Source organism: Diospyros lotus, chromosome 8 (genome assembly GCF_014633365.1).
Source record: "Diospyros lotus cultivar Yz01 chromosome 8, ASM1463336v1, whole genome shotgun sequence".
Lineage (NCBI taxonomy): Eukaryota > Viridiplantae > Streptophyta > Magnoliopsida > Ericales > Ebenaceae > Diospyros > Diospyros lotus.
Genome location: NC_068345.1, coordinates 5,913,671 through 5,940,486, shown reverse-complemented (window position 1 = coordinate 5,940,486; position 26,816 = coordinate 5,913,671). Strand labels below are relative to the sequence as shown.

Sequence of the window (26,816 nt, the reverse complement as noted above, 5' to 3'; positions counted from 1 at the left end):
GTTGTGGGAGAGAGATACTGAGAACAACTTGATCGAGATTGATTGCCAAATCTAGCGAGGGGATTGGGATTTACAAAAACTTTGATGAACGAATTTGGTGAACACAAGCAACGTTAGATGCCTTCAAATCGAGTTACTTAGTTATCTATTTGATTTGACAAGCATTTTAACAATGCGTTGGAGATAGGCTTGTGAGGTCACTGAAAAGAGCTCTAAAGCATGACTCGTTTCTTTCAAGTTTCAACATAAAATAGAAATATAAATATAGATTGTGAAAAAAAAGTTATATTTATTATTTAATTTTATAAAATTATATAAATATAGTTTGTCATATATTTTTTAAAACTAATTAATTATCTATACACTAATGTAATGATTTTTTTTGAAATTTTACTTATTTAGATATGTAATTATTTAACACAATAAATAAAATTATAATCTTATTCGTATTTAAAAAGTGAAAATTATAAATAATTAAACTTTTAAAATATTGGCATCCAAATCTTTAATAATTTGTTTGGAATTTTCTTTCAAATAGTTCAATGTTCAAAAATTTTGATTTTTTATAAGATAAAAAAATTGAAAATATAACATAAAGAATTGTGTATAATATATATACAACTTTAAATACAACTTTACGTGTCACGAACACTAAAAAAGGTATTTACTTAAATAATATATATAATAGGTAGATTCTATATAAATTTTTTAATTCCAAAATTTTTAGATTAATTTAATTTAAATTATTTATTAAATAATCAATTTAACCTATATACTTTCATCTTTTTTTAAGTGGTAATTCAATTTTTTTGTTTTTTCCAATATGACTTTCATCCTATATTTTTGAGTAAATTTAATTTTTATATTTTTATGTATAAAAAAAAAGATAATATAAAATTATAAAATATACATTACACTCTATTTACATTAAATTATATGAGTTAAATTAACTTAAAAATATAAATTCAATTAATGCAATGAAAATAATAAAAAGTTTAAATTGATATATTAAAAAAATATTAAAATACATATGTTAAATTGAATACAAAATATAAGTTTAGTGAGGTAATTAAAATATAAAAAATTTAAATAATAACACAAAAAAATATAAAAATAAAAATATAAGTTGGCCCATACGTATGTGCGTGCGGGCGTGTAAAGGCAAAAATACACTAATTGCAGGGACCTTTCTTCTAATTTAAAAAATTATTAATTATTTTATCCGCATAACTTTCTTTCTCGTCCATTTTATAAGTTGTAAAATATTTTATCAAAAAATTCAAATATAAAAAATGTAAATATTATTATTGTTTTTATAATAAAAAAAGAGTTATTCTTTGTTTTTATTTTTAATAAAAATTGATTTTGCATTTAATAATAATAATAATAATTAAATTATTATTTATTAAATATGTATATGTTTCCCAATCCCAGTAGGATCTGGTTGGATTAAAAGACGAGTCAAGGATAAACAGCGGCCAACGACACGCAATCGTACATAACACACAACACAGAGAGAGAGAGAGAGAGAGAGAGAGCCAACAGTTTTAGAGAGAAGAATCAACGGTTTCCGTCAATCAATCTCCGCCCGCCGCGCACGATGGAGGCACCACCGTTCCTCCACCACCCTCCCAGGTATGTCCCGCTGTCCCACCGTCCCCCCGCTCCCCTGCCTCCGCCTCCTCCTCCGCCCCAAAGCTTATCCACGGACCCTAATTTCTACCCGCGCTTCCTTCCTCCGCCGCCTTCTGCTCCTCTGCCACCCCAATCCTACCGCCCCCTTCCTCCGCCGCCGCCGCTGCGGCCCCCGTCTCACCAATCGCAATTCACTTTCCTCAATCATCACCCCGTTGAAGACTTCGATTTCCCTCGCCGTCATTCTTCTCCGCCTAGGGTTTTCAATAGGCCCCTGTTCGATGACGATCGATCCCGTCTTCGTATCCACGAATTGGATAATTCTTTTCCCGATCCCGGTCCTGAGTCATGGGTGGGTTCACCTGTTGTTTGCCGTCGTTTTTTCGACGATCAAATCCCTGTGTCTCCCTTTCGGCTAGCTGATAATCATAGGCTTGGTCTAGAAGGTAGTTTTAGGTTTAGAGACGGATTGACTGATGCGTTCGAACCTAATCATAGTCCAGAATTTTTACGAAGTCGATCTGGTAGTCGCAGCACTGATTACCACGATGATTATGTATCAAGTTCCAGCGGTCCTCATAGGAGATCTTCTTTTGGTGATACACTTGTTGATTCTAACCCTAATTCCTCGAGAGATAATGGGTCAAACATGGGGAGTTATGAATCTTTTCATGGTATGGGTTCAGATAGTGATAGGTTTCGACGTAAGAAAAATATAAGATGGACTCATGATCTGCCGCCCTCCAGAGATTTTCCTGATGCACCAGTGGAGACAAAAACGAATGAGTTCGGTGAAGGTGATGGAGAACCCCGACTTGGTTTCTCCAGGCGGGCACCTCAAAGTTATGGTACGGGTAGATTTGTTTCTAGAGGTAGTAGAGAAGGTAAACAAGATTTCCGGCAGAGTCCCAGAAAGAAAATACAGAAGAAGAGTGCATTACTTAGGATTCAATATGGGAAGTCTCATAATAGGAATAGAAACGATGAATACAATTTTCCTTCAGCTCGAACTGATAACTCAGACCCCAGTAGGTTTAGAAGTAGAGGCTCCTTCATTTATTCTAATAACAGAATGGAAGAAGATAGAGAGGGAAGCCCAGTGGAGCTTGATGTTTCGTTTAAATCTAATGCACTGGTAGCCAAGGCTGTTGTGACCTCTACAAGTAATGGAACTGAATCTGATAGGAATTTGCAGCCAGGAAATAAAAAGTTTGCAGATCTTTTAAACTTGCCACCTACCAAACTAAGCCATAATCCTGTGAAATCAAACAGCCCCACGAATGCTTTGGATTGCCCATCTATTTCTTGCAAGAACCCAAAGCAGTCGAGGGAGAATGTCATGGATTTTAGTGGTGAAGCTGTACGTGGTTTTGGTTCACAATCTTGTTCCAGCGGCACCATCAGTTCTCATGGATATAATACACCAAAAGAACTGGTTTCACATAAGCATGGTACTGTTGACTTGGATGGAATATCTTCGCTGAGGTCAAGGAAGAAAAATAAAGTTGTAAGCACTCTTTCTCGTGGGTCAAGATCACGGACAATCAAGAAAAATGCTGAGCTTGTCAAAGAAGACAGATCCACAACTAGTCTACCTGCAGCCTCACAGGCTGGTGAGGATGATATGCAATTTAAAGAGAAAAAAGCTTCTTCTTCTATGGTTCTGGTAGATAATATTGAGGTCCAGCCTTATTCAAATGGATTGACTGAACATAATAAAGTGGATGAATTTCTAGGGGTTATAGTTTCGGCTAAAGCTGGTGCTGACATTGATTCTGGTGGATCACATATATGGAACATGAGGGGTGAGGGAAATATCTCTTCCCCACTTTTGGGTTCATCGAGTCCTCTGAAAACCAAAGTTGATGTGGGTACAGTAACTGAAGATACAAAGGTTGAGTTGAATGCTGTGTCAAGTTCTGACAGGGTTCCAGTTGAATTGTATATAAGTTCTCCATCTGAATTTTTTCACATGGATCATATTAGCCAGAGATCTCAGAATGAACCCCCTGTAATTCTTCAAAATGATCTTTTTAAAGAATCTTTAGAGTCTAAGTTGCCAATAGGAGATGATGTTAATCATTTACTCCGTCCCCAGGAAATCAAGGTTCAGAAGGGTCCCTTGAATTTACACAGCAATTTTCATGAAGGGGATAATGCTTCAAATTCTGAGAATGGCCTTACTGGAGAGAAACTGAATGATACTGTTGCTAATGTTTATGATGTAAATGCTGGTGCTATTTTTAAAGAAACTGCCTTATTGGTGGAAAGTGCTGCTTTGGAAGGATTGCCAAGGTCCATTCCTTCAATTGAAAGCAATGGTACATTTGGTTTGTCAAGTGCAAAGGAAACCATCAAGAGGGGCTTTGATGCAAGTGTCTGCATTCACAACGAAAGTACTGCCTTAGCTTCTAACAGTGTTGTTACTAATTCTGAATGGAAAAGACCTGTTTGTAAGATTGGTTTTGTCGACAACAATAGCCATGAGTCATGTCCAGCTGGTTTGATAAAGACTATTCCTGTAGATGGACTTTCAGAGCCCACAATGTCATGTGGAGGAAACCTACATGTTAATGTTAATGGGTGTTCACCTAATAAGAGAAAAGACAGGGAGATTCCTTTGGAATTGTTAAGTCCAAGCAAAATCAGTTTGCTTGTTAATGAAGTTAGCACTTTACATCCAGTAGCTACAACCTTAAGCTGTCCCGTTGAGGATTTTAGTTCTGCTGAACATGAAGTTATGATTTTGGGTGCAGGGAACAATGATACTGTCATAGCATGTACCGACAAGGACAACATTGTGCATTGGGACAGTTCAACAAAAGGTTATCTGGAAAATGACCTTTCAGTTAAACGGTGTTTTGAGGTGAGTCAAAATGCAACTTCTCCCAATCATATGAAGAAGAGAAAAGTCTCTGAATCAGTTTCACCTTCTCCATTGCCCTCTGAGACACAGGAGGAGCCTGTAAGTGCTGGTTTCTTCATGCACAGTGTGGAAGTTCCTTCAAGTACTGATGGGAATTTGATACAATCAGAAGATGGAGTTATGGTGTCTAACATGGATACTGTGTTTTCTTCTGGCTTTCCTCTTTGTTCAGAGAGTACGACTTTGTTGTTAGGAAATACGGAGGTGGGAGCCTCACGGAATGGCTTGGTGGGTGAGGGCTGTAATATTGTTGTTTCAAAACTTGAGCAACGATATCCTTATCCATTAGGAGTGGTAGGTGAGCAGAAAGAAAAAGATTCTGTGGCTATTATGACCAGAACAAATAATCAATTTGATACTCTTGATACGGAAAAAGCTAGAGGGGAAAATATAGATGCTTCCAAGACTGACAAGGAGCCAGGAATACTTTGCTCAGGAACCGTTCAGCAGAGAATTCCCTTAGGAACTTTGTCTCCAGCCATTGATCAAACAAAACCTGTTACTGATGTGGAGTATGACAGTTGCCTTCTTGTGAAGGATGGTTTGCCGTCTTTATTAAACACTTTGTCCACTCATGTAGATGGTAATGATATCTCTGATATTAATTTGCCTGATGAAATGGAGCCTGAGCCTATGAAATTATCTAATCAGGACCCTACAGAGAAATTATCAACTATCTCAGCCTCACGCTTCAAGGAAAATGCATCAGATGGCCAAGTACCAAGTGAAAAGGGATGCGAGGATGTAACAAAAACTGATAAGCTTGTGTTTGAAGGTCATTCACCATATTCTTTGAATACGTCTTTGCAAGATGTGGCTCTTGACAAGAAATCAGGCCATACAGTGGGACTTGTTCACTCCATAATTTCCAAGGTTGGAATCAGGCCTCAGGATGGAAGAAAAACTTCTGGTTGGAATTCTATGGGTGGGGAAATTAACATTAGAAAAAACCAGCTGGCTTCGGCAGTCCCTAGAGGATTTCCTAGCCATTTATCTTTAAAGAAAACAGAAACATCAAGCTGCCTCTCAAAACCCAGAACCTGGCATCGAGTTAGCAATCCTGCTGCTTCATCTTTTCCAGGAAAGAAATCCTACACGAGGACTGCTGCTCCACATTGGCAGTCACCTAGTGGTATTGGAAAGAATCAGAATGCTTCTTACATTCGTAAAGGTAACAGTCTCGTAAGAAAACCTTCTCCAGCAGCTGCTCCACTTAATTTCTCTCATGCATCAGGTTCATCTGTCTACCGGTTGAATTCTATGGGAATAGATGGATTGAGTAAAGGGACAGTAGTTGAGAGCAAGGTCAACGGCAGTGACCCACTGATTTGCTCGAGTACTGGGCAGAATTCTGCTCTTGAAAGGCCTCAAACACCTCCATTACCCAACTTATCCAACTCCATAACCTTATCTTCAGGAAATGGAGCACCTTTACCATTGGCAGATTCCCTGGTAAATGGTTGCTCTATAACTGAGTCAGATCCTTCAAAACATAAAGAGAATCCAGATTTACCAAAGCCTTTTGAGGATGCTCCAAATTCTTTTGGGACTCATGACTATCAAAATGGTCAAACCAACAATTCTGGAAGCCAGAATTTACTGGAAGATGGAAATTCAGTGTCTCTAGAAACAAAGAAGATAGTATATTTGAAGAGAAAATCCAATCAGTTGGTTGCAGCTTCCAGTTCTAGTGACACATCTATTCAGAATGTAGATAAGGCTGAAGCCCCGTCCTCTGATGGTTACTATAAAAGGAAAAGAAATCAGCTCATTAGAAAGTCGCTGGAAGTAACTGTAAAGGTTAACATGTCTGATGACACTTCAAAATTAGAGGGGAAAAGCAATCTTCAGGTTTCTACAAGCAGTTCTAGTAGGCAGCGCCCTGGTAAAGGTATGTTGAGGAACTCATTTGACAAGTGTTTTCTAATTATTTCTGAGAACATATATACTGGTTGATTTGTAAGCTTATCTGATACATTATAATGATGAACCAAATAACAGATGACTTAAGAAGTAGACATGATTTATAGCATCTTGTGTTCGTTTTAAATCTTTGACACAAAGCACCACTGTTTCCCAATGAAAAGTTGTCTTCAACTCCAAGTTTTTTGTTGTCAGCAAGGAACTCTGTGGTTCCTGGCTAATTGACTTCAGCTAGTTAAGTGGACAGTAGGGTTACTCTCATTATAGTGTTGGCTGGTCTGATTGTCATTTCACAAATGCTGTAAATGCTGTAGCATACTGTAACTTGAATCTCTTCTATTTTTCTTAATTGTGAGTACTTATGTTACTGATCGTGAGGGTGACTTGATCAAACCTGTTCTCTGATATGTGAACTCATATAAAGGACTTACAGGAAAAAAAACTCATATAAAGGAGAAAATATAGTTTTGTGTTCTATCTTCTTTGCAGGGGTTTGTGATTCAGTATATACATACTTGTTGATTATACCGGAACCATGTTTTATGACCAGTGAGGTGCATCAGACTGCATAATTATTGGTTTTCTAGCCACTTCTTATGCAATCCTTCTCTTTGTTAGCCACATTGTTATTTGATCCATCAAGATCAACTCGCTAAACCAACCGCATCATATGCAGGTTTAGCAAAGGCATATAAACCTTCAAAATACTCTTTGGTTTGGACACTTCGGGATGCATATTCATTGAAGAAAGATAATCCATTGCTACATCAAGTGTGGCCACATCTATTTCCGTGGAAAAGAGCTACATACTTGAGAAGTGTCATGCATAATTCTGCCTCCGTTTCCAATTATAATTCCTTGTCCGCAATCAGGTATGTTGGCATTTAATGCTTTTCTCTGTGTGTGCGCTGCTGGCTCCAGCCTTTAAATTATCTTTACATGTTGACCTGAGAAACCAATGGATTCTTATGCATCTTTAGTCGGAAATTGCTGCTCTCAAGAAAAAGGGAAACTATCTACACAAGGTCTGCTCGGGGATTGTCTCTTCGGAAATCTAAGGTTTTGAGTGTTGGTCGGTCTAGTTTGAAGTGGTCAAAATCCATTGAAAAGAACTCGAGAAAGGCAAATGAGGTTGGTGTGGGATTATTATTCAGGAAAAAAACCTTGGCCTTCAAATATGGTTTGATTTACAACTAAGAGGAATTGTGTTTTACTTGATTAATCAATACTGTGCTTTTCTATAGGAAGCTACACTGGCTGTTGCTGCAGTACAGAAGAAAAAAAGAGAGAAGAGTGGTGTTAATGCTGTTTCTGCTGGGACAAAGACACCAACAACAAAGAATAGAAATCATTCTTTCCGTAAGTCAGTTCATAGTATAGAGCTGCGCCCAGGTAGGCCAATCAACAGCCCTGGTGTGGCAGTTCATTTTTTTCGGTGCTAGTGAATTTCGTTGAATTGATGCTATCAAATAAGTACCCAGAAACATAATAATATTTTGAGAAAGTAATTGGTGGGTGCAATTAATACACACCTTCTCTGTACATGCGTTTCTGACTGTTACTATGTTACAGGAGAGCGTGTGTTCCGTGTTGGTTCTGTTCGATACAAAATGGATCCAACGAGACGGACACTTCAGAGGATTGCAGGTGCTCTACTAATTTTTTCTTAAAGCCATTCTCTCTTTTGTGAGTGGAGTTTATTTATTTTCTTTTTTTTTTTTTTTTTGGGGGGGGGGGGGGGTGTTTTATTTCTTTTTGCAGTATGAAAAAGTTCATCTATCTTTCATTGTCTAGAAAGTGCTTGGTGTATATCCGGTTCTGAATTTCATATTTGATGACATGGAACTAACAAAACTGGTATCTTTGTGGAATTGTTTTCAATCTGCATTCTGCACATATTCCTAGTGTCTGAGGCATAAATTCAGTATTGTCGTTTAACCTTTGTCCATTATTTTGATATAAGTCTCTTTTTATGTTGGTTTTCTTTCGAAGGCTTTGGGAGTTTTCTAGTTATATGTTGGAAAGGCTACTATAAGTATTTTCCTGGATTAGCCTCCGATGCTTTAATTCAATCTGTTAGGTTTATACAGAAACAGTATCTAAAGCTGGGAATGCTTGCACCAAATGAATCACAAGCCCCTTAGTTTGAGACTTGGGCTTTTTCACATACCTGTTTGCATGTCTGGGAAATTTTGCATTGAAGTGTGGCTGGGATTGCCCTTAACCCCAATAGGTTAAGAGGTATCTGAAAAGGCTAATATTAGGTTATGACCAATATATGCGGCTATGTATATTATGATTATTATCACGATAGAAAACAATTTATGTTTTTAATTTTCCAAGTTGTCAACATTAGGAAACAAATTTCTGATTTTATTTACACTAGGTAGAAAAATTAGAACAAAGGAGATGTTCAAAACTGTGAAAATTATAGAGGAATTAAGTTAATGAGTCATACCATGAAACTTTGGGAGAGAGTAATAGAGCAGAGGCTCTTAAAGGAAACAAAGGTGTCAGAAAATCAGTTTAGTTTCATGCCTGATAGGTCAACAATGGAAGCTATATATTTACTGAGGCGTCTAATGGAAAGATATCGAAATCATCAGAAGGACCTACATATGGTGTTTATAGATCTAGAAAAGGCCTACAATAGGGTCTCTAGAGAAGTATTATGGAGGATTTTAGAGAAGAAAGGAGTCAAAATAGCCTATATACAAGCCCTTAAGGACATGTATCATGGTGTAGAGACAAGGGTCAGAACATGCGGAGGGGATACTGAACCATTTACAACTACAATAGGACTGCATCAAGGTTTTGCACTAAGTCCATACTTATTTGCCCTAGTAATAGATGAACTCACTAAAGATATTCAAACAGATGTGCTATGGTGTATGCTATTTGCAGACGACATAGTGTTGGTGGATGAAACAAAAGAAGGAGTGAACACTAAGCTTGAGTTGTGGAGAAACAATTTAGAATCTAAGGGATTTAAATTAAGTAGAAAGAAAACAGAATATATGGAATGCAAATTTAGTAAAAATGCAAGAGTGGATGATGTTATAATAAAATTAGAAGACCAAATCTTACAAAGAAAAGACTATTTTCGATATTTGGGATCAGTGGTTCAAAAAGATGGAGAAATCCACGAGGATGTCGCACATAGAATTAAGGCAGGTTGGCTAAAATGGAGAAATGCATCGGGGGTGTTATGTGATGGTAAAATCCCATTAAAATTGAAAGGAAAATTTTATAGGACAGCTATAAGACCAGTCTTGCTGTATGGCTCAGAATGTTGGGCAGTCAAATACCAGCATGAGCAAAAGATGAGTGTAGCGGAGATGAGAATGTTAAGATGGATGTGCGGACATACAAGAAAGGATAAAATTAGAAATGAAGTTATTCGTAATAAGGTAGGAGTAGTGCCAATCGAGGAGAAGATGAGAGAGAGTAGACTAAGATGGTTTGGTCATGTGAGAAGGAGACTAAGAGACGCTCCTGTAAGGAGAGTTGATGAAATGGAATAATTAGTCACAAAAAGAGGTAGAGGTAGACCCAAGAAGACTTTGGGAGAGACATTAAAATTTGATATGAAATATATGGATCTAAATGAGGATATGACAAAAGACAGAAATACATGGAAGTCTAGAATTCATGTAGCCGACCCCACATAGTGGGATAAAGGCTGGATATATTGTTGTTGTTGTAGGTAGAAAAATTAGAAGGAAATAGAGTAACTGAGGCAATGAATATTCCTTGAGATTGGTGCGAACTTGATAATTTTATTTACACTGTTTTCAATTTTTTTGGGTGGTTTTCTAGCATTGATAGATTCTTTTATTTGTTGTTATGGACAATCTTAGATGGATATCCTTGTTACGCGTAAGTCAACATACTTTCCTATCTAGAATTTTGGCTCACAATTTATTCCATGATCTCTGTAGACGAGGAATCGCCATGTTCGGTTACTGCTCAGTCTGAGAAGGAAGAAAAGAAATCGCCTGTTCCAAAGAGATTACTGATTGGCAATCATGAGTATGTTGAACATCGTTGAGGATAATACCCAGAACTTTTATCAAATCATACTTTAGTGATCTAAAAACTGTTTATTAATAACAATGATAAATCCATGATCATAGAATGAAGCAAAAGGGTTTTAACTGTACCTTTTAACTGTATAATTTAGAATTGTCTCATGTGAATCTATTCAACTGTTGCCAGGTATGTTCGAATAGGCAATGGTAACCAGTTGATTCGGGATCCCAAAAAACGAACAAGAATTTTGGCAAGTGAGAAAGTTCGATGGAGCTTACACACTGCTAGACTGCGGTTGGCTAGAAAGAGGAAGTACTGTCAGTTCTTCACGAGGTTTGGGAAATGTAATAAGGATGATGGGAAATGTCCTTATATTCATGATCCATCGAAAATTGCTGTCTGCACAAAATTTTTGAAGGGTTCATGCACTGATCCAAACTGCAAATTGACCCATCAGGTGTATCAATTGTCTAATAGACAGATTTCAGTATGGTTGAGTGGCTTATATTTATTGTTTATCATTTTACCTCTACTTATTTTCTTTCCCATGCAGGTAATTCCTGACAGAATGCAGGACTGTTCATATTTTCTGCAAGGTGGGTATTGTTGTTTGTTGTACTTATGTCAATTCATGTTGTACAAGCTCAGTGTTCTGACTCGTTTTCTGGCAGGATTGTGTACCAATGAGAGTTGTCCTTATAGACATGTAAATGTGAACCCCAATGCCTCGATTTGTGAAGGTTTTCTCAAGGGCTATTGTGCTGATGGAAATGAGGTATCGCTAGAATTTGGCTGTCATATTTCATAACACCTTTCTTGGTTGGGGGCTAGGGAGGGGAAGGCAAACTCTTTCCCTTCTTTGGGGGCAAGGGGCTGTCATATTTTCTGCAAGTTTTATTTTATTTATTTTACTATTTTGCCTTTATTATTTTGGGAAAAAAAACCAACATTATTTGAAGGTGAAGGGTATGGTTGGTTTGTTACTTTTGTTTTATTTTTTTACCTTCCCATTCCCTTTCATTCTCTGTCCAAACAAAGTAGAGCTACATTGCTCTTCTTTATGTTCCATTCTTCCCAAACAAGGGGAGAGTCACAATTCCATGTTGCTTCCCTTACCCTTTTGCTCCGTTCAATTATATGCCATTCTCTCCCTTTCTCCTCTCTCTCTCTCTCTACAAAGCATAAATAAAATTACATTGGCATTTGGGGCATGAAATCTATCATATTTGTTTTTTTTTACCATTCTTACATCATGTCACTACCCCACATAGTGGGATAGATAAAGGCTGGATATGTTGTTGTTTTACATCATGTCACTATCTCTTAATTGCAATCAAATTGATAATTGAACTCTTTTATTGTTTTTATCCAGCTTTCTCAAAAAAGCTGATATGGTTGTTTCTTTTGATTCGTTTAAATTATTGACCAACTCATTTGTAGCAACTCTGGGATTGTGTCAACATAATTTCATATTAGTATCATTTGATTGCGATTCTTCCCTTCCCCCAACATGCACACATGCGCACTTGTTACTTGCACACACCCCACTTACTGTGAACCAAGTAAACGGATAACCTCTGTAACTTGCAGTGTCGAAAGAAGCACAGCTATGTCTGCCCTGTTTTTGAAGCAGGAGGAGTATGCCCTCTAGGTTCCAAATGCAAGCTTCACCACCCAAAAAAACGAAACAAGGGAAAGAAGAAGAACCCTTGTGGAGAACAGAAGAATGCTCGTGGACGTTACTTTGGCTCCATGCAAATCGATACTTCTGAATGCCAAACAGCTGTGGCTGGAAAGCAAACCGGGAAGGACGGCGAGAATATATTCTTTGAAGAGGGAAGATTTGCTGATTATATCCATCTAGATGGTAGTGATGAAGAAGAAGCTGGAGATATGGACAGTAAAGCAAGTGAGGAAACAACCACATGGAATGGTGGCGCTACAGATCTCCAATTAGATGATGATAATCTAATCAGGCCCGTTTACATATTGAGCAAACATCTGATGACAGAATTGTGTCCAGCTGTTTGCAGTCCCAGTGAGAAGACCGGAGGCGATGTTTCAGAGGAATCAAGTTGTAAATAATAAGGTAATAGAGTTTAAGATAATCCTCTTTTTTTGCAGGTGCAGATGGATTTTGGCTTCTTGTATTTGGTGTGTAGGAGAAAGTTGTGAAAAGAAGGCAAGCAAAGGAAAAAACAGAAAGAACAGTTATAGGGAAAAAGAATGCAAATTTTAATTTCTTCATATGAGATTGGGTTTTCTAGCGGAGACTTTGTTTCATGTGGTTGTCGGAATGCCTACTTATACTGCTAGGCTCCAAATTTAACTGTATATATAGTATAATGCCTTCTGAGTGGAGTAGGGACTCTGTTCCTGAGGGTTGGATTTGGTGGGTGGCCCTTTGATTCCCACACAGAGACCATCACTATACATACGTACATATATATATATATATTTATATGGATGAGGAACAAGCATGTTACTATTTTCTCATTACTCACTCTTCCTAAATAAAAATCTGTCCTTTGGATTTGATTCTAAGAGATTGAAATTCTGTTAAGAAACACCAGTATTTTATTATTTCTGCCGACCTGAAAATTTTCAGAAGGGAGTTTTCTCGTACTTAAAAAAAAAAAAGAAAAAGAAATTGAATTCTTCAAGCAAAAAAGAAAGCTTAAAATTCATGATTGTTCTATTTTTTGCCTAATAAAAATTACAGCAAGAGATGTTAAGAATTAATTCTGAAGTATATGTCGCTAACTAAGATTGCTATTTTAACCAATGAAGGAATGAAACATCAAAGAAATGAATAAAAAGTAATAAAAAAAAAAAAGCATGAGATGCACGTAATTATATTTATATATTACAAAATGAACAAAAAAAGAACCTAATTCTAAAATAAGATTTTTTTTTCTTAATAATATATCATAGCCAGCCACATGAATTCATATATTTTTTTTGTCTTCTAATTTAGATCTTCATGGTATGGTATGGTATGGTATGGTATGGTATGATGGGCAGAACATTATTTAAAAGGTTTAAACAAACGAATGTGTGAGTTTTAATAATTCAAGAAACTTGTGATTAGTATGTACTTATATTTATTTTTACTTACATACACTTTATGGTGTAGAGAAAATGATAGCAAATTACTACTTATTTTTAAAATTATCGATTAGCTCGTCATATGTTTGTATATAAGATGATTAAGGATAATAAAAATCTTATAAACTTGCATCGGTGTTAAAATAACTTTGATGTTACAAATATTAACTTTTAAAAATCATTGCATATCAAATAACACATAAATAACAAAAATACATTACCAACTTAGGATGTAAATTCTCTCCTTCCTCTTTTTTCCAACCCTTTTTGGGGCCAATCTTGATCCAAAAGGGTTTTGCCTTTATTCTAGACTATAAGCTTAACATACTATTCACGTACCTTGTTTTTTTAGTTTCTTTCTTATTAGAATAAGTGCATCATTTTGTGTTCTTTTAATTGAAAAGATAAAGTAGACAATACTAGTGATGTTGTAAACGAAAATGTCGTTTCAAAGACGTTTCCCATTTTGAAAATGTTGAAAACGATCAAAAACATTTTTCAAGTTATTTTTGTAATTTTAAAAATATTATGGGGGACATATTGCAATTAACACAAATTATCGGAAACATATTTTTGGCGACCAAAGCTAGATAGAAATAGAAGCAATTTCGTCTCTAACTAGCAAATATATACTTATCTATTTTTTCTTCTCTAGTTCTCCTCCTCAGTCATGCCCTAGCCCTAATTTTTTGTTTGAAATCCGAAATTTGACTCAATCTTTTCATCACCGTTCTTACATCTTTGTTGATTGTAGTGATTCCCTCTCGCCTTTTATTGCTTGATGCTCGTGTTGTTGTCAATTCAATTGTTTAATCCTCTCGTCATTCTCACACCCTTTGTTGTCATTCCCTTTCTTTGTTGATTACTTGATGCTTGCGTTGTCGCCGATTCTATTCTCACGCCATTTGTCGTCATTCCCTCTTGTCTACGATTGCTCGGTTCTCGATGCTCATGCTGTCATTGATTCAGTTGCTCAGTCCTCTAGTCATTCTCATGCCCTTTGTTGTCGTTCCCTCTTACTACCGATTGTTTGGCACTCATGCCTTCATCAATTTTTTTCTCAAGCCCTTTGTCGTCATTCTTTCTCACCTCCAATTACTCAATGTCGTGACATTGTTGATTTGGTTGCTTAGTACTTGGTTGCTTTTTCTTGTTGTCGATTGCTCAGTGCTCCGTTTCTATACCCAATTATTCTATCATACCACATATTACTAGATTGCTCACTTTAAATCTCATTAGGTTATTTATGTCTATAAGTTTATGTCTAATAATTATTTTTATAATTTTTGTTATAATATTTTTTTGCAAAGAGTTAGAAAGGATAAGAGCAATATAAAAAATGATCCATTCGCGTCCAATAATAATTGTTTTCATTTGGTGGAAATGTTTAAATATTATTTATTCATTTTAATGATTTAGTTAGAAGGTATTATTTAGGTGTTTAATGCTTCATCTTACTCCCCTTTTTTTTTATCATCACATCAAATCAAAAATTATTTTATTTGTGCCAAAATAATCTAAAATGATCATTCATTTTAGATCTAATGCCAAATCATTTTTTATTTTTCCCAAAATATTAAAAAAAGGATCTAACAAATTTTATTAGGTATCCAATGACAATTATTTTGATTTTGTGGGAATTTTGACATAGTTTAATTAGTTTATTAAAAAATATATAATTAGTCCCGTCCAACTTATATTATTTTCAATTGAAACTTTTGTCTTTGTATAGGTTAAAATGGGACGTACATTAAATTGGCCCTTTCGTTTTCTAGGTCTAGGGCAACAATTTGAAATTTGTCCCATTCTTTACTATACATTATAGTGCTCTTATATTTAAAATACTATCATTTAGGCATATTTTTAGTTTTTAATACTTCCTAGAACTATAGTGTCTAGAGAAAAATATTTTTTAACGTTACCCTAAAAGGGCAATCTGCAAAGAACTAAAGAAAAATGTTTATTTCTAAAGCTATAATAAGCACACTTTATGTTTTATTAAGGGTGGGTTGGTAAAAGCTCATTCCACATCATTTGGAAATCTCTGACCAATTATACATTGTGGGTGTAAGTAATTTAGATCTTGCAGTTACAAAACGTCCTTATTTTTAATATTTTATAAATAAATAAATATAAATAATACAACATGTTTAATAGTTACCCTTTTTAACATATGATATGATATGGAAAACAATTGTATTTCTCAGTTGTACACCACATATTGGTCCCTAACGAGAGCAAGGCAACTTATCCACAAAAACATAGGGTCCAAATCCATGGATGCTGCTTCCAACTAGGAACTCCAAAATCAACACAGAACCTGAAGGAAATCAGCCAAAAAGCTCAGACGCCAGGCAGAAGAACCATGGCTGCAACTTCTTCATACTTTGCCTTGACAAAATTCTCCATGCCGGGGTTTGCAGGAAGCCAAAGGGGGCAGCAGCTGAGAAAGAGAAACAGCCTCTCCATCTCTGCTCAGCAGCAGCCAGCAGCCGAAGTGAAAGAAGCAGAAGGAGAGCAAGAGCAAGAGCAAGAAAGAATGGAGCCAGGAGAGAAAATGAAGCAGCCAAGGCCAGTCGAGCCCCAGCTAAATGTGAAAAGCAAGAACATGGGGAAAGAGTATGGAGGGCAGTGGCTGAGCAGCGCCACCCGCCACGTCAGGATCTACGCCGCCTACATCGATCCTGTGACCTGTGAATTCGACCAGACTCAGATGGATAAGCTCACCCTGATCCTCGATCCCACAAATGAGTTCGAATGGACTCCTGAGACCTGCAACAAGGTCTATTCTTACTTCCAAGAGCTTGTGGATCACTATGAGGTATCCCTTTCTCCTCCTCCCTTGTCAAAGCCCGAGGTCGCTTTCTATTTGCATGGTTTTCGCCAACAAATTGGTCGTACACATAGTAGCATGACAGAATATTGATGAACAATAGAAACAGATATAGATAAAAGTGAAAAGCACAAAACCTAATCCAATCGGCTCTAAAGGTTAACATGGCATTCATGTTTTGCATTAGGAAGAGATGCGCGCACTGTATTTTGCAGTTCCTAAATTGTACGGTTTCTGTGACGCTAACAAAGTCTCTGCCCTGCCCAATCAGGGTGCCCCATTGACAGAATACACACTGAGATTGATTGGTTCAGACATAGAGCACTACATAAGGAAGCTGCTATATGATGGAGAAATCAAATACAACATGAATGCACGAGTACTTAACTTCAGCATGGGAAAGCCAAGAATTGGGTTCAACTACGATGACAAACTTCAAGATGTAAATCCGTAAGTTTTGATCCAAAAATAAAAGGGCAAAAGAACATTTAGAAACTTTCCGAAAAGCAAAAAGTCACATTGTCAGATCCGTGTAACGTAATACATATAACACATATATGAGTAGTATGTCCTCAAAAGAGATGGTAATAGTTGCAACGGCGCACAAGAGCCTTCCGGTGCCTTTGTAGACAACGGGTGTGTTCATGCTGTCCAACGAATTTGCCTGACACCCTTCAGCTAATATGTCAAGTTGTTAAGGAGAGGGCTTAATCTTCGAGGGAATTTTAGGCAATGCTTCTAAGCACGAGGGATCTAACCATGGAGGAAATGCATCTCCATGAGCCAAATTCTGTTTCAACATACATCAACAACGAGCATCAGAAGATGTTACTGAAATATCAAAGAAAGCATCAAACTGAGATAATCTTACGTTGCATGGTTCTATCTTATAATGGTCTTGGTCAATAAACAAGTTCAAAGTTGTTTCGATAAGATCATGTGTGAGAATTTATTCATGATAACTAGAGATATAACACCTGAACGCAAGTAAAGATATTTTCCCTAAACAATCTAACAAACAAACAAGATGGGTGTATCATTCTTAAAAATGCAAATAACACTCCAGAGCCAGAAACTTCAATATAACTAGATTAAACTTGGTTCTGACTCTGTAACGTGAAATCAAACACAAAGAAGGAAAAGTTTATGGCAAAAGCCTATTAGACAGCAATAAGTTACAGGCCACTGCACATGACAAGTTAAATAATCTATGAGCTCAAATTAAATAATATTGGCAACAAATGAAGAGCGATGAAAGGAGAAAATTTGCTTTTAAGTTGCAGCAAATTTGCACAATCTTTCCACAATCAGAGGGAGGGAGTGAAAATGTAGCAGAAAACTAATGGGTTAAAAACAGTTGAGGAAGAGAGAGAAGAAGAGACGTTGAGGAATCATGGACTGGGGAAGCAGCACCAGAGGAAAAAAAGAAAGAATAAGCAGAGAGAACATATGCACAAAATAGATGCCCTTCATCACTAGCTAACCACTACTAACAGAATGGCGGAATGAGATGACGCAGTAAAGACTGAGGATTAGTATTTTTAGACATGTATTGATCTCACACATGTAACCAAAAAATGTTTTCAAGCTACAAAATAGAAATACTTGTCTCTGGAAGTTGCAGTTTCACACCCTATGAAGAAAACACACTACAAACTTGAATAGAGGAACACTCACCTCCACCCAGAAGAAAAACCCACGTAAGAGATTCAATACTTTACGTCTATCACGTTTGACTGCATCAATCTTCTTTTTAAGATCTGCCATTTAAGAAAAATAAAGTTAGAAAATGGTCAGGGTAAAGGTTGTCTCAACCAGCACCAACCCCCCCCCCCCCGGTGGGGTGCGGGCAAGAAAAAGAACAGAAACAAAATGAAAAAGAAAACAAAGGACTGAAAAAAAGAAATTGCAAAAAGGAGCACATAAGATAGAGAATAACAAAACAAGATTAATAAAAGGGTAAGGTCAATTCCAACTTTAAGAGCAGAAGAAGGCAGGTGAAATAGAAGAAAAAAATATTAAACAATCAAGTTACAGCTGCACGGATACATGCCCCACCCTTGTCCTGTCAGAACAAAACAAAAAATATCTCATCTACAAAGGAGATGAAGGACATACAAACAGAAGAATCCTCCCTCAACCAGTTAAATAGGTAAATGAGTATAGAACTCTCCACTCAAGCTGTTTTGTTTCTTTCACTCCAGATACACCATGTTAGACATAAAGAAGAATTGTTCTAAAGCAATCTTGAGTCTCTCCTTTGGAAGCTCCTTGGCCAAGCAAGAAACAAATCCAATGCTTTGACCAGCATTACCCAGTACACTTTAGAACAGGTAAACAAAAGGTACTGCAATTGGCAAGTTACCGTGCAATGCAAATGGATATGATCATCTAATTCTCCTACTCCCTAGTATTTCAAGCACCACTCGGCAACAATATGCCTTCTCTTCTGGATTGCATGGTGTTAAACATATGAAAACCATTATTTAGACAACATAGTTTACTCTTTTATCAAGAAATATATGTAAATCCAATTCAAGACACCAACTGCCTATAGCTGACATATAGCTTACAGATCAAACATAAGTTTATATAGTCCATGTTACAGTTGAATTTGTTGTTAAATCTTGGTAACATTACTACCTATGAAGATGTGTAAGGAACACAAGTGGTTTTAGGATTTGAGAACGGGGAGGATGATTGGATTTGCTAGGGAACGGAACTAACTTTACTACCTTGAGGATTCCAGCAAGTCCGATAGGGGTGATGCTCAGTTCGTGCTATCTAAAGCTCTTGTTGCTTCCTTCAACTCCTCCCGTCTTTCAAACTCATCTGAAATTTGGCTTCAACATTTTAGGCTAGGGTATCCTCTGTTCAGCTTACTCAAGACCATGTTTCCTTTACTTTTCCAGCATGTTGAAATTGAGAATTTTCATTGTGATATCTGTGAACTTGCCAAACATCATCATGTTTCCTTTCCTTAGCATAATCAAAGAGCTTCTAAACCTTTCTTTGTTATCCATAGTGATGTGTGGGGACCATCAAAGGTGGCCAATCTTACCAGGGCTAGATGGTTTGTGTCCTTTATTAATGATTGTACTAGGACTACATGGTTGTATCTTATGAAAGAGAAATTGGAGGTTAGTTCCATTTTTCAGCATTTCCATAAAATGATCACTACTCAATTTGGGATATCAATCAAGAAGATTCGGTCTGATAATGAAAGAGAATATTTTAATCACACTCTTACACATTTTCTCAAAAAGGAAGGAATCATCCATGAATTCTCGTGTTCATATCCGCCCCCCCCCGAAAAAAAAATAAAAAAATAGACATATTCTCAATATCACTCGTACCCTCCTATTCCACACTCATGTCCCCAAACATTTTTTGGGGAAAGCTCTTTTGATTGCTGCCTGTCTCATCAATCAAGTTCTATCTGAAGTCTTGGATAATAAGAGCCCTATGCAGGTCCTATCTAAATTCTGTCCAGATTTCTTCCCTCATCACCAAATACCTCCTAGAGTCTTTGGATGCATTGCATTTGTTCATTTACATAACAGAACCGCAATAAACTTGATCCTCGAGCTATGCTATGTATCTTCATTGGGTACTCCCCTACTCAAAAAGCTATAAATGTTATCACCAATTGACCTGTAGAGTCTTTGTTACCATGGATGTCACCTTCAATGAAAAGGAACCTTATTTCCAGCCCTCTAATCCCTCTCTTCAGGGGGAGAATCCATTGGAAGATCGAGGATTAGACTACATACTACCACTTCCTTCTTCCACGGATACACCGTCTCCTCCACTACCCCTTCCTTCTTCCACTCATACACCACCTTCGTCTCCATCTAATTCATTGGAGGACACTACGGCAACTGAACAGCACCAGCCAATTAAACCAGCAGCAACTGAACAGCACTAGCCGATTGAACCAGCTTCAACCAAACTGCAAGTTCACTCAAGGAAACTGAAGTCCCATCCGGAACCAACACAAATCCAAGCAACTGAACCAGTATTAGGTAATGAAATCACTCTAACCTACTTCATTTGTTGATGAACCTAAATTTTGTGATTTAGATTTACCTATTGCATTGCGAAAACCTAGCAGGAAATGTACCCATCATCCCATCTCCCAATTTGTTTCACTTCATAGACTGGCACCTCAACATAAAGACTTTATCACTGCTCTCTCTTGATTCAGTTGCTATTCCCACCTCTGTAAGTGAGGCTTTAGAGACTAAAAGGTGGGTACAAGCTATGAAAGAGGAGATGAATGCACTAAAGAAGAAAAACACGTGAGAAGTTGTGACTTTACCTATGAGAAAGAAACCAATAGGATGCAAATGAGTCTACACTCCCAAGTATAAGGCAGATGGAACCCTTGAAAGATACAAGGCAAGGCTGGTTGCTAAAGGGTACACTCAAACATATAGAGTTGATTACCAAGAGATATTTGCACCGATAGCAAAAATGAATGTAGTACGAGTATTGCTCTCCCTTGCAACTAATTTTTTAATTGATGTTTGTAGCAATTCGATGTGAAGAATGCATTTTTACATGGGGAGTTAGAAGTGTCTAGCAAAAGAATTTGAGATCAAGATCCTTGCTAGAAGTGTCTAGCCAAAGAATTTGAGATCAAGATCCTTAGCAAGCTCAAATACTTCCTCGATATTGAGGTGGCCTATTATAAGAAAGGCATCTTCATATCTCACAAAAAGTATATTTTGGATCTTCTCAAAGAAACTAGAAGTCTCAATAGTAAGGCAGGAAGAACTCCTATAAACTACAAGATAATTGGAAAGGGAGATAATAGTGTGATTGATAAAAGAAGATATCAGAGACTGGTGGACAGAGTTATATATCTATCCCATTCACGGCCGGACACAACTTATGCAGTTAGAGTGGTAAATCAATTCATGCATGATCCTAGAGAAGAACATATGCATGTTGTCTTTAAAATCCTCCATTATCTTAAGGCATTTCCAAGGAAAGGCATCCTATTCAAGAAAGGTACCAAGTTGATTATTGAAGCCCATACCGACACTGACCATGCTAGGTCTCTCATGGATAGAAGGTCCACATTAGGTTATTGCATTTTTCTAGGAGGGAACTTAATTACTTGGAGAAATAAGAAACAAAGTGTGGTTGCTCGATCTAGTGCGGAGGCTGAATTTAGAGCAATGGCAAAAGGCATATGCAAACTTCTATGGCTCAAGATCATAGTTGAAGATTTAAAAGTTAAGCAAAAAGGGATTGTGAGACTTTATTGTGACAAAAAGTCAGCCATCAATATTGTTAACAATCTAGTTCAACATGATTGAAGTAAACATATCGAAGTAGATCGACACTTCATAAAGGAAAAGCTTGATTGTGGATTGATTAGTACTCCTTACACTCCAACTAATGACTAGCTAGCTGATGTATTAACCAAGGGACTACTACTATCAAGATTTCAAGAAATCATAAACAAGTTGGGAATGGATGATATCTCCACTTGCCAACTTGAGAGGGAGTGTTAAAAATTTGGAAACCTTTCCTTATTATTAGAGTTTCCTTATTGTCAGAGTTTCCTTTTATTAGGATAAGATTCTGCTTTCCTATTTGTATTGTTTCCCTTATTTGTGCTTCCTTGATTGAGTTGACAAATACTTAATTATTTGGGATTAGTTACCTAAATTGGGATCCACTCTTGTATTTAATCTCTAGTGTACAGTGTACAGAAATACATAAGAGAATATAGAGTAGTACAAATATACTCATTTATACAAGCACAGAAATAAGGAGCAAATGACAGCTCAGCATTGTCAAACTTAAAAGAGACTAACATAGTAAGTCAAAACAGGATTGAAGCATAAAATATGTAGGCTTGACAGAAGCCAGAGCACATATCACCTAGTTGCTAAGAAGTCCCAAGAGGGATATGGGTACAGACTACAGACATAGATACAGGTATGAGCATAGATATGTACATGAATGTATCATGCAGTGATTTAGATAATAGGACACAGATACAAATTTTAAAAAAGGATTGGGAGTGTTCATGAACAAAATAACTAGAAATCACTGAGAATATTCAAAAAACTACCAAAAAAAACCAATATGAATACCATAATTTTATAATGATAATATACAAAATTATTAAAAAAATACTATTAAATTCATAATATTGATAATATACGCATTATTCAATATACAAGGAAAAAAGTACTAGTCTTGTTGGAGTGGTACTAATTCTCTAATTGAAAACTTATTGTACTTGTAGATCTTCTCCTAAAGAAAGTTTTTAAAATCTCTATTAATAAACCCCTCCATTTCTTCCAGCCATAAAAAAGCCACTTCATTTCCTTAAAAGTGTATTTTGTGTTCAACTCATGAATACATGTACCAGTCACATGTCCTAGATGTATTCAAAAACAAAAATAAATAATTGAAAAAATTTAGACAGACCATTTGGCCGCCCAAGACATATCCTGCATATATGTATCCAAATACATGTCAGTAATGGGTACAGTACCCAACATGTAGTGTCCATGCTTCCTAGTCCAATGGAGACGCTCCTTTCCTGATTTTGGACCTTTCTTTGAAGATTGGATTAAATTTGTGTGTGGTTATGCCAACTAGTTGTGGACATAATGTCTCCCTTACTAAAATGACTTGTGGAATAATATTGAATTTCCTGTACCCACACCTTTCCATGCTTTGGTAAGAAAATTTATCATTTCAATCATTACTATATTTTTAAACAAACAACCTAAGAAGCAGAAATAGTGCCCAACTATGTTGGACAAGCTCAACAAAAAAACATCCAAACACCATTTTTTTCCTAAATTTTTTCTTAAGCGAACATCCTTTGTACCTTGGGAGCTGCAGATATCCATTGCAAAGAACCATACAAATGCATATTTCGTTTTTTTGGCTATGTCATATAAATGCATATTTCATTTCAAGAAATTTACTTAGAAGTCAATAACCAAAATAAAAATATAAATTTCTACTGATTAATCACTTATTTTTGAAGCTTTCCAAAGCCCTTATTTACTATCTCTATTCATAAATAAATAAAAAATATTGTTTGCACTTTCCCAATATCTAAAATGTGCAAATTTTGATGTGATAATATATGAGAGCATGTTTCTCTCTGACAAATGACAAAGGATTGTCATATTTATTCATGAAAATGCATATTTATTTCTTCTTGTCTTTACCACCATGTTGGGCCTTATTTTATGAAAATTACCACATGGCCTTATTTTTCCATATCCAAGTCCCATGCCTATTCTGATGTGTATCAATAAATCAACTCAATCTTAAGGACGCAATCATTCATGAAATTTTTCGTATCACAACATAAAATAATTCATCAATGAAGGTTGCAATTTTGTAATTCATTCATTAATTTTCATATAATTTGCATACATATCAAAACAAAAACATTAAAGAAATGATACACAATCCCGAAGAAAGACTTGGCAATTGATAATTATTCAGCAATTATGGTAATTAGTAATCCCTAACTGCAGCTTGAGAAAATGATTAGCAGAGTTAAGAAGAAAGCAATGGCAGATCCATAAAACAGTTTGTAGTTAATTTTGCCATATTGAAAGAGTGACCATATCCGTTACTTCAGCTAATAGCTTGATTAAGGAAGAATGGATTTCCATCCTGTTAGATAAACATACACAAAAATATGGATAGAGCAAAACCCAAAAAAATGCTTTATTTTCTAAAAAGCTGCATGAGTTAGTTATTCAATCGATTTCTTTTTGCCGATTCCAACATGGAACTTGTTGTCTTCACAACAATCACAAGCCTTAATCCCACTGTGGGACATGAATTCTAAACCTCCATCCATTTCTCTCCATGGCCAGATCCTCTAAAAGGCTGTTATATCCTTTGTCATGCTGTAGGTTCCCCCTCAATTCACCAAAGAAAGCTTTATGCAGATTTCGACTTACCACTGTGCTGTTCAAGATAAGATGGATTGTACTCATCCATCAAGTATGATTTTAACGATGCAGATCCACGCAAGTCTCTATGACGCCCAGACTTAGGTTTCTGCTCATTTATGAGCTCCAAAAGTTTTTCATACTCATTGTGGTCATATGGTTTGCTGAGTTTATCCATGAGCTTTTCTCTATACATGGAACAGCTACCTGTGTGAGTGATTCCAAGATGCTGCTGCTTGTCTTTCCCCATCTGTACAATTGAAGAACAAAGTTAACAGTAAATCAAATCAACATAGAGCAGAATTAAAAAAAATGCCTAACTTAAAAGAAATTTGAAAAAAAAAAATCAATAGAACGCAATAAAGGAGGTTACTTACAAGTGAATAACGTATTTTTGAACTTTCAAATGGATTATAGTTTCCTTTCTTGAAATCTGAAACATTACCACCAACCAACACTTCTGCATCAGATAAATCAGCATCATCATCTTCTTCATACCTCACCTGCTTACAGCCTTCCATTTCAAGAACCATGGAATAGCCTTCTTCTCTGATATGGTCCAGGAATGTTTTGTAGGTTGCATCTGTCACATTATCTTCCTTTTCATGGTGGCATTCAGCTTCAAACACGTGATCACCTTTTGGATCAGGTTCTTGATGGGAAACGGCATGACTAGAAACATGAGCCTTGGGTTGATGCCTGAAATTCTCTCCCAACTTCAAGTTGTCCCTTTTATTTCCCATAATCCTTCCTGCAGTTTTTAAGGAATCAATAATATCTTTGCCTGCAACATTCATCAGATTCTTCTCCCCACAATTCTTTTCCTTGTTCAGAATGTTCCTTGGATCTTTTACAGCTTCAGTCCCCCTCCTATTAGGAACCTTCCTGGATTTCCCTCGAGAGGGTGGCTCACCCTCATGATCTGAACTAACATCAGCTTCATATTTTATAGATAAGGTCATATAACTGTTTATAGGAAGGTTGAGAACATAAGACGTTCCATCTTCTTTCAATCTCTCCAAGAAGAATTTATACTGGGGGTCTACATCATCTTTCTCCTCAAAATCATCCCCTTCAGTGTCTTCTCCCTCAGAGACCGAGTCAATATCCTCAACCACATGAGTCAATTCCTTACACTTCCCCAACTGGTTTAAATACGTCGTGTAATCCCCGAAACCCCTGATATCAACCCGCCTTCTCTTTAACCGCCTCGCCAACCTCTCATCGTTTGCACGACCAGAACCAGAAGCATCCCCAACAAATTCCCGCATTCTGTTCCACTTCCACCAAAAGCAATATCTGTCCCACGAAAAACAAAAATCAGTCGACTAAACCAATGAAACCTCCTCTCCTCTATTTTCCCCAAATACCTCTTCCAATCCTCCCCGCATTACAAACTCGACGCAAACAAACACTTCTTCCAAAACAAAGTTAAGTACTAGCGACAACAAATTAAGCATAAATTCAAGCGCATCAACAGTTTAGAACTGCAGATAACAAATACACAACAAAAAAAGTACAAATTGAAAATAAAAACCGATTTTGAAGCGGTGGCCGGATTCTGAAATCCAGTTCAATGAGGGAAAAGGAAAAACCTAACTTCAGTACATCAAAATGTGGCTACATCTACCTGCATTCATATATCAAAGCATGCACTTGTATTCATATACATACATAGATATATGCGCGCGCGAGGAGAGAAACGTACCACGGCAGAACGAGAAAGATGAAAAGGCGCAGAGGGCAGACTTTGAGAGTGTTGCGATCACTGGGGATTCCACGTATATAATACAACGCGGAGTCACTCCTAATATATAAGGAATTGTTTGTTTGGCATGTATACCCAAAAACATTGAGAAATGTTTAAAAATACTATCATTTTTAAATTATTTAATAAATTATTACACTTTTCCAAACGCAGCTTATCAAGTTGAAACGTGGGTCTATTAAGAGCTAAATTAATACTGAGAGTGGTGAGATATAATAAAGTATTTTATTCTTAATAACGAGTTTTATTTATTGTTATTTTTGTCTTTACACATCATCTTATTACATTTATCTCTTAATATTTAGATAAATTTTTATTTTTTTTTAAATTAACAATAATGAGATATAATAAAACATATTATTCTCAATAACGAATTGGAAAAAAAATTAAAATTTTGCTTAAGCAACTAGTAATAAGAATAGAAAGATAATAAATAAAAAGAGTAATTGATAAATTAAACTCATTATTAGAAATAACGTGTTTTGTTGTATCTCGTTACTCTAAGTAACGAGCTTGACTCGTTAAAAGACTCCTGTTTCAACATGACATCTTAAGTTGGAAGAAGTGTAATAGTTGAAAAATGTATAGTATTTTTGTTAAAATATTTAGAAATTTATAATATTTTTAAAAAATTCCCCT

The 26,816-nt window shown here is 36.3% G+C and overlaps 3 protein-coding genes across 6 annotated transcripts; 2 read left to right on the top strand and 1 right to left on the bottom strand.

Annotated features, from left to right (window-relative positions):
- Positions 1-1,478: 1,478 nt before the first annotated feature.
- Positions 1,479-12,880, top strand: LOC127807384 (uncharacterized). 4 transcript variants are annotated; one of them, XM_052345185.1, is made up of 10 exons: positions 1,480-6,452; positions 7,161-7,356; positions 7,465-7,615; positions 7,729-7,843; positions 8,057-8,131; positions 10,426-10,516; positions 10,703-10,973; positions 11,070-11,112; positions 11,188-11,291; positions 12,107-12,880. In XM_052345185.1, exons 1-10 carry the CDS (start codon positions 1,601-1,603, stop codon positions 12,599-12,601), a joined length of 6,393 nt encoding a protein of 2,130 aa, XP_052201145.1. In that variant the 5' UTR covers positions 1,480-1,600; the 3' UTR covers positions 12,602-12,880. The 4 variants fall into 4 exon arrangements, with proteins under 4 accessions (XP_052201142.1, XP_052201141.1, XP_052201145.1 ...); XM_052345183.1 differs by having other exon boundaries at positions 7,729-7,876; XM_052345182.1 differs by having other exon boundaries at positions 1,479-6,452; positions 10,703-11,112.
- Positions 12,881-15,839: 2,959 nt separating this feature from the next.
- LOC127808732 (NAD(P)H-quinone oxidoreductase subunit M, chloroplastic) lies at positions 15,840-17,037 on the top strand. Its single transcript, XM_052347314.1, has 2 exons — positions 15,840-16,445; positions 16,729-17,037. The coding sequence occupies exons 1-2, from the start codon at positions 15,990-15,992 to the stop codon at positions 16,909-16,911; spliced, it is 639 nt and encodes a 212-aa protein (XP_052203274.1). The 5' UTR covers positions 15,840-15,989; the 3' UTR covers positions 16,912-17,037.
- LOC127808726 (uncharacterized) lies at positions 16,954-26,165 on the bottom strand. Its single transcript, XM_052347309.1, has 5 exons — positions 26,084-26,165; positions 24,787-25,708; positions 24,419-24,659; positions 18,135-18,217; positions 16,954-17,247 (listed from the first exon to the last, which is right to left on the bottom strand). The coding sequence occupies exons 2-5, from the start codon at positions 25,678-25,680 to the stop codon at positions 17,152-17,154; spliced, it is 1,314 nt and encodes a 437-aa protein (XP_052203269.1). The 5' UTR covers positions 25,681-25,708; positions 26,084-26,165; the 3' UTR covers positions 16,954-17,151.
- Between the last annotated feature and the right edge of the window lie 651 nt (positions 26,166-26,816).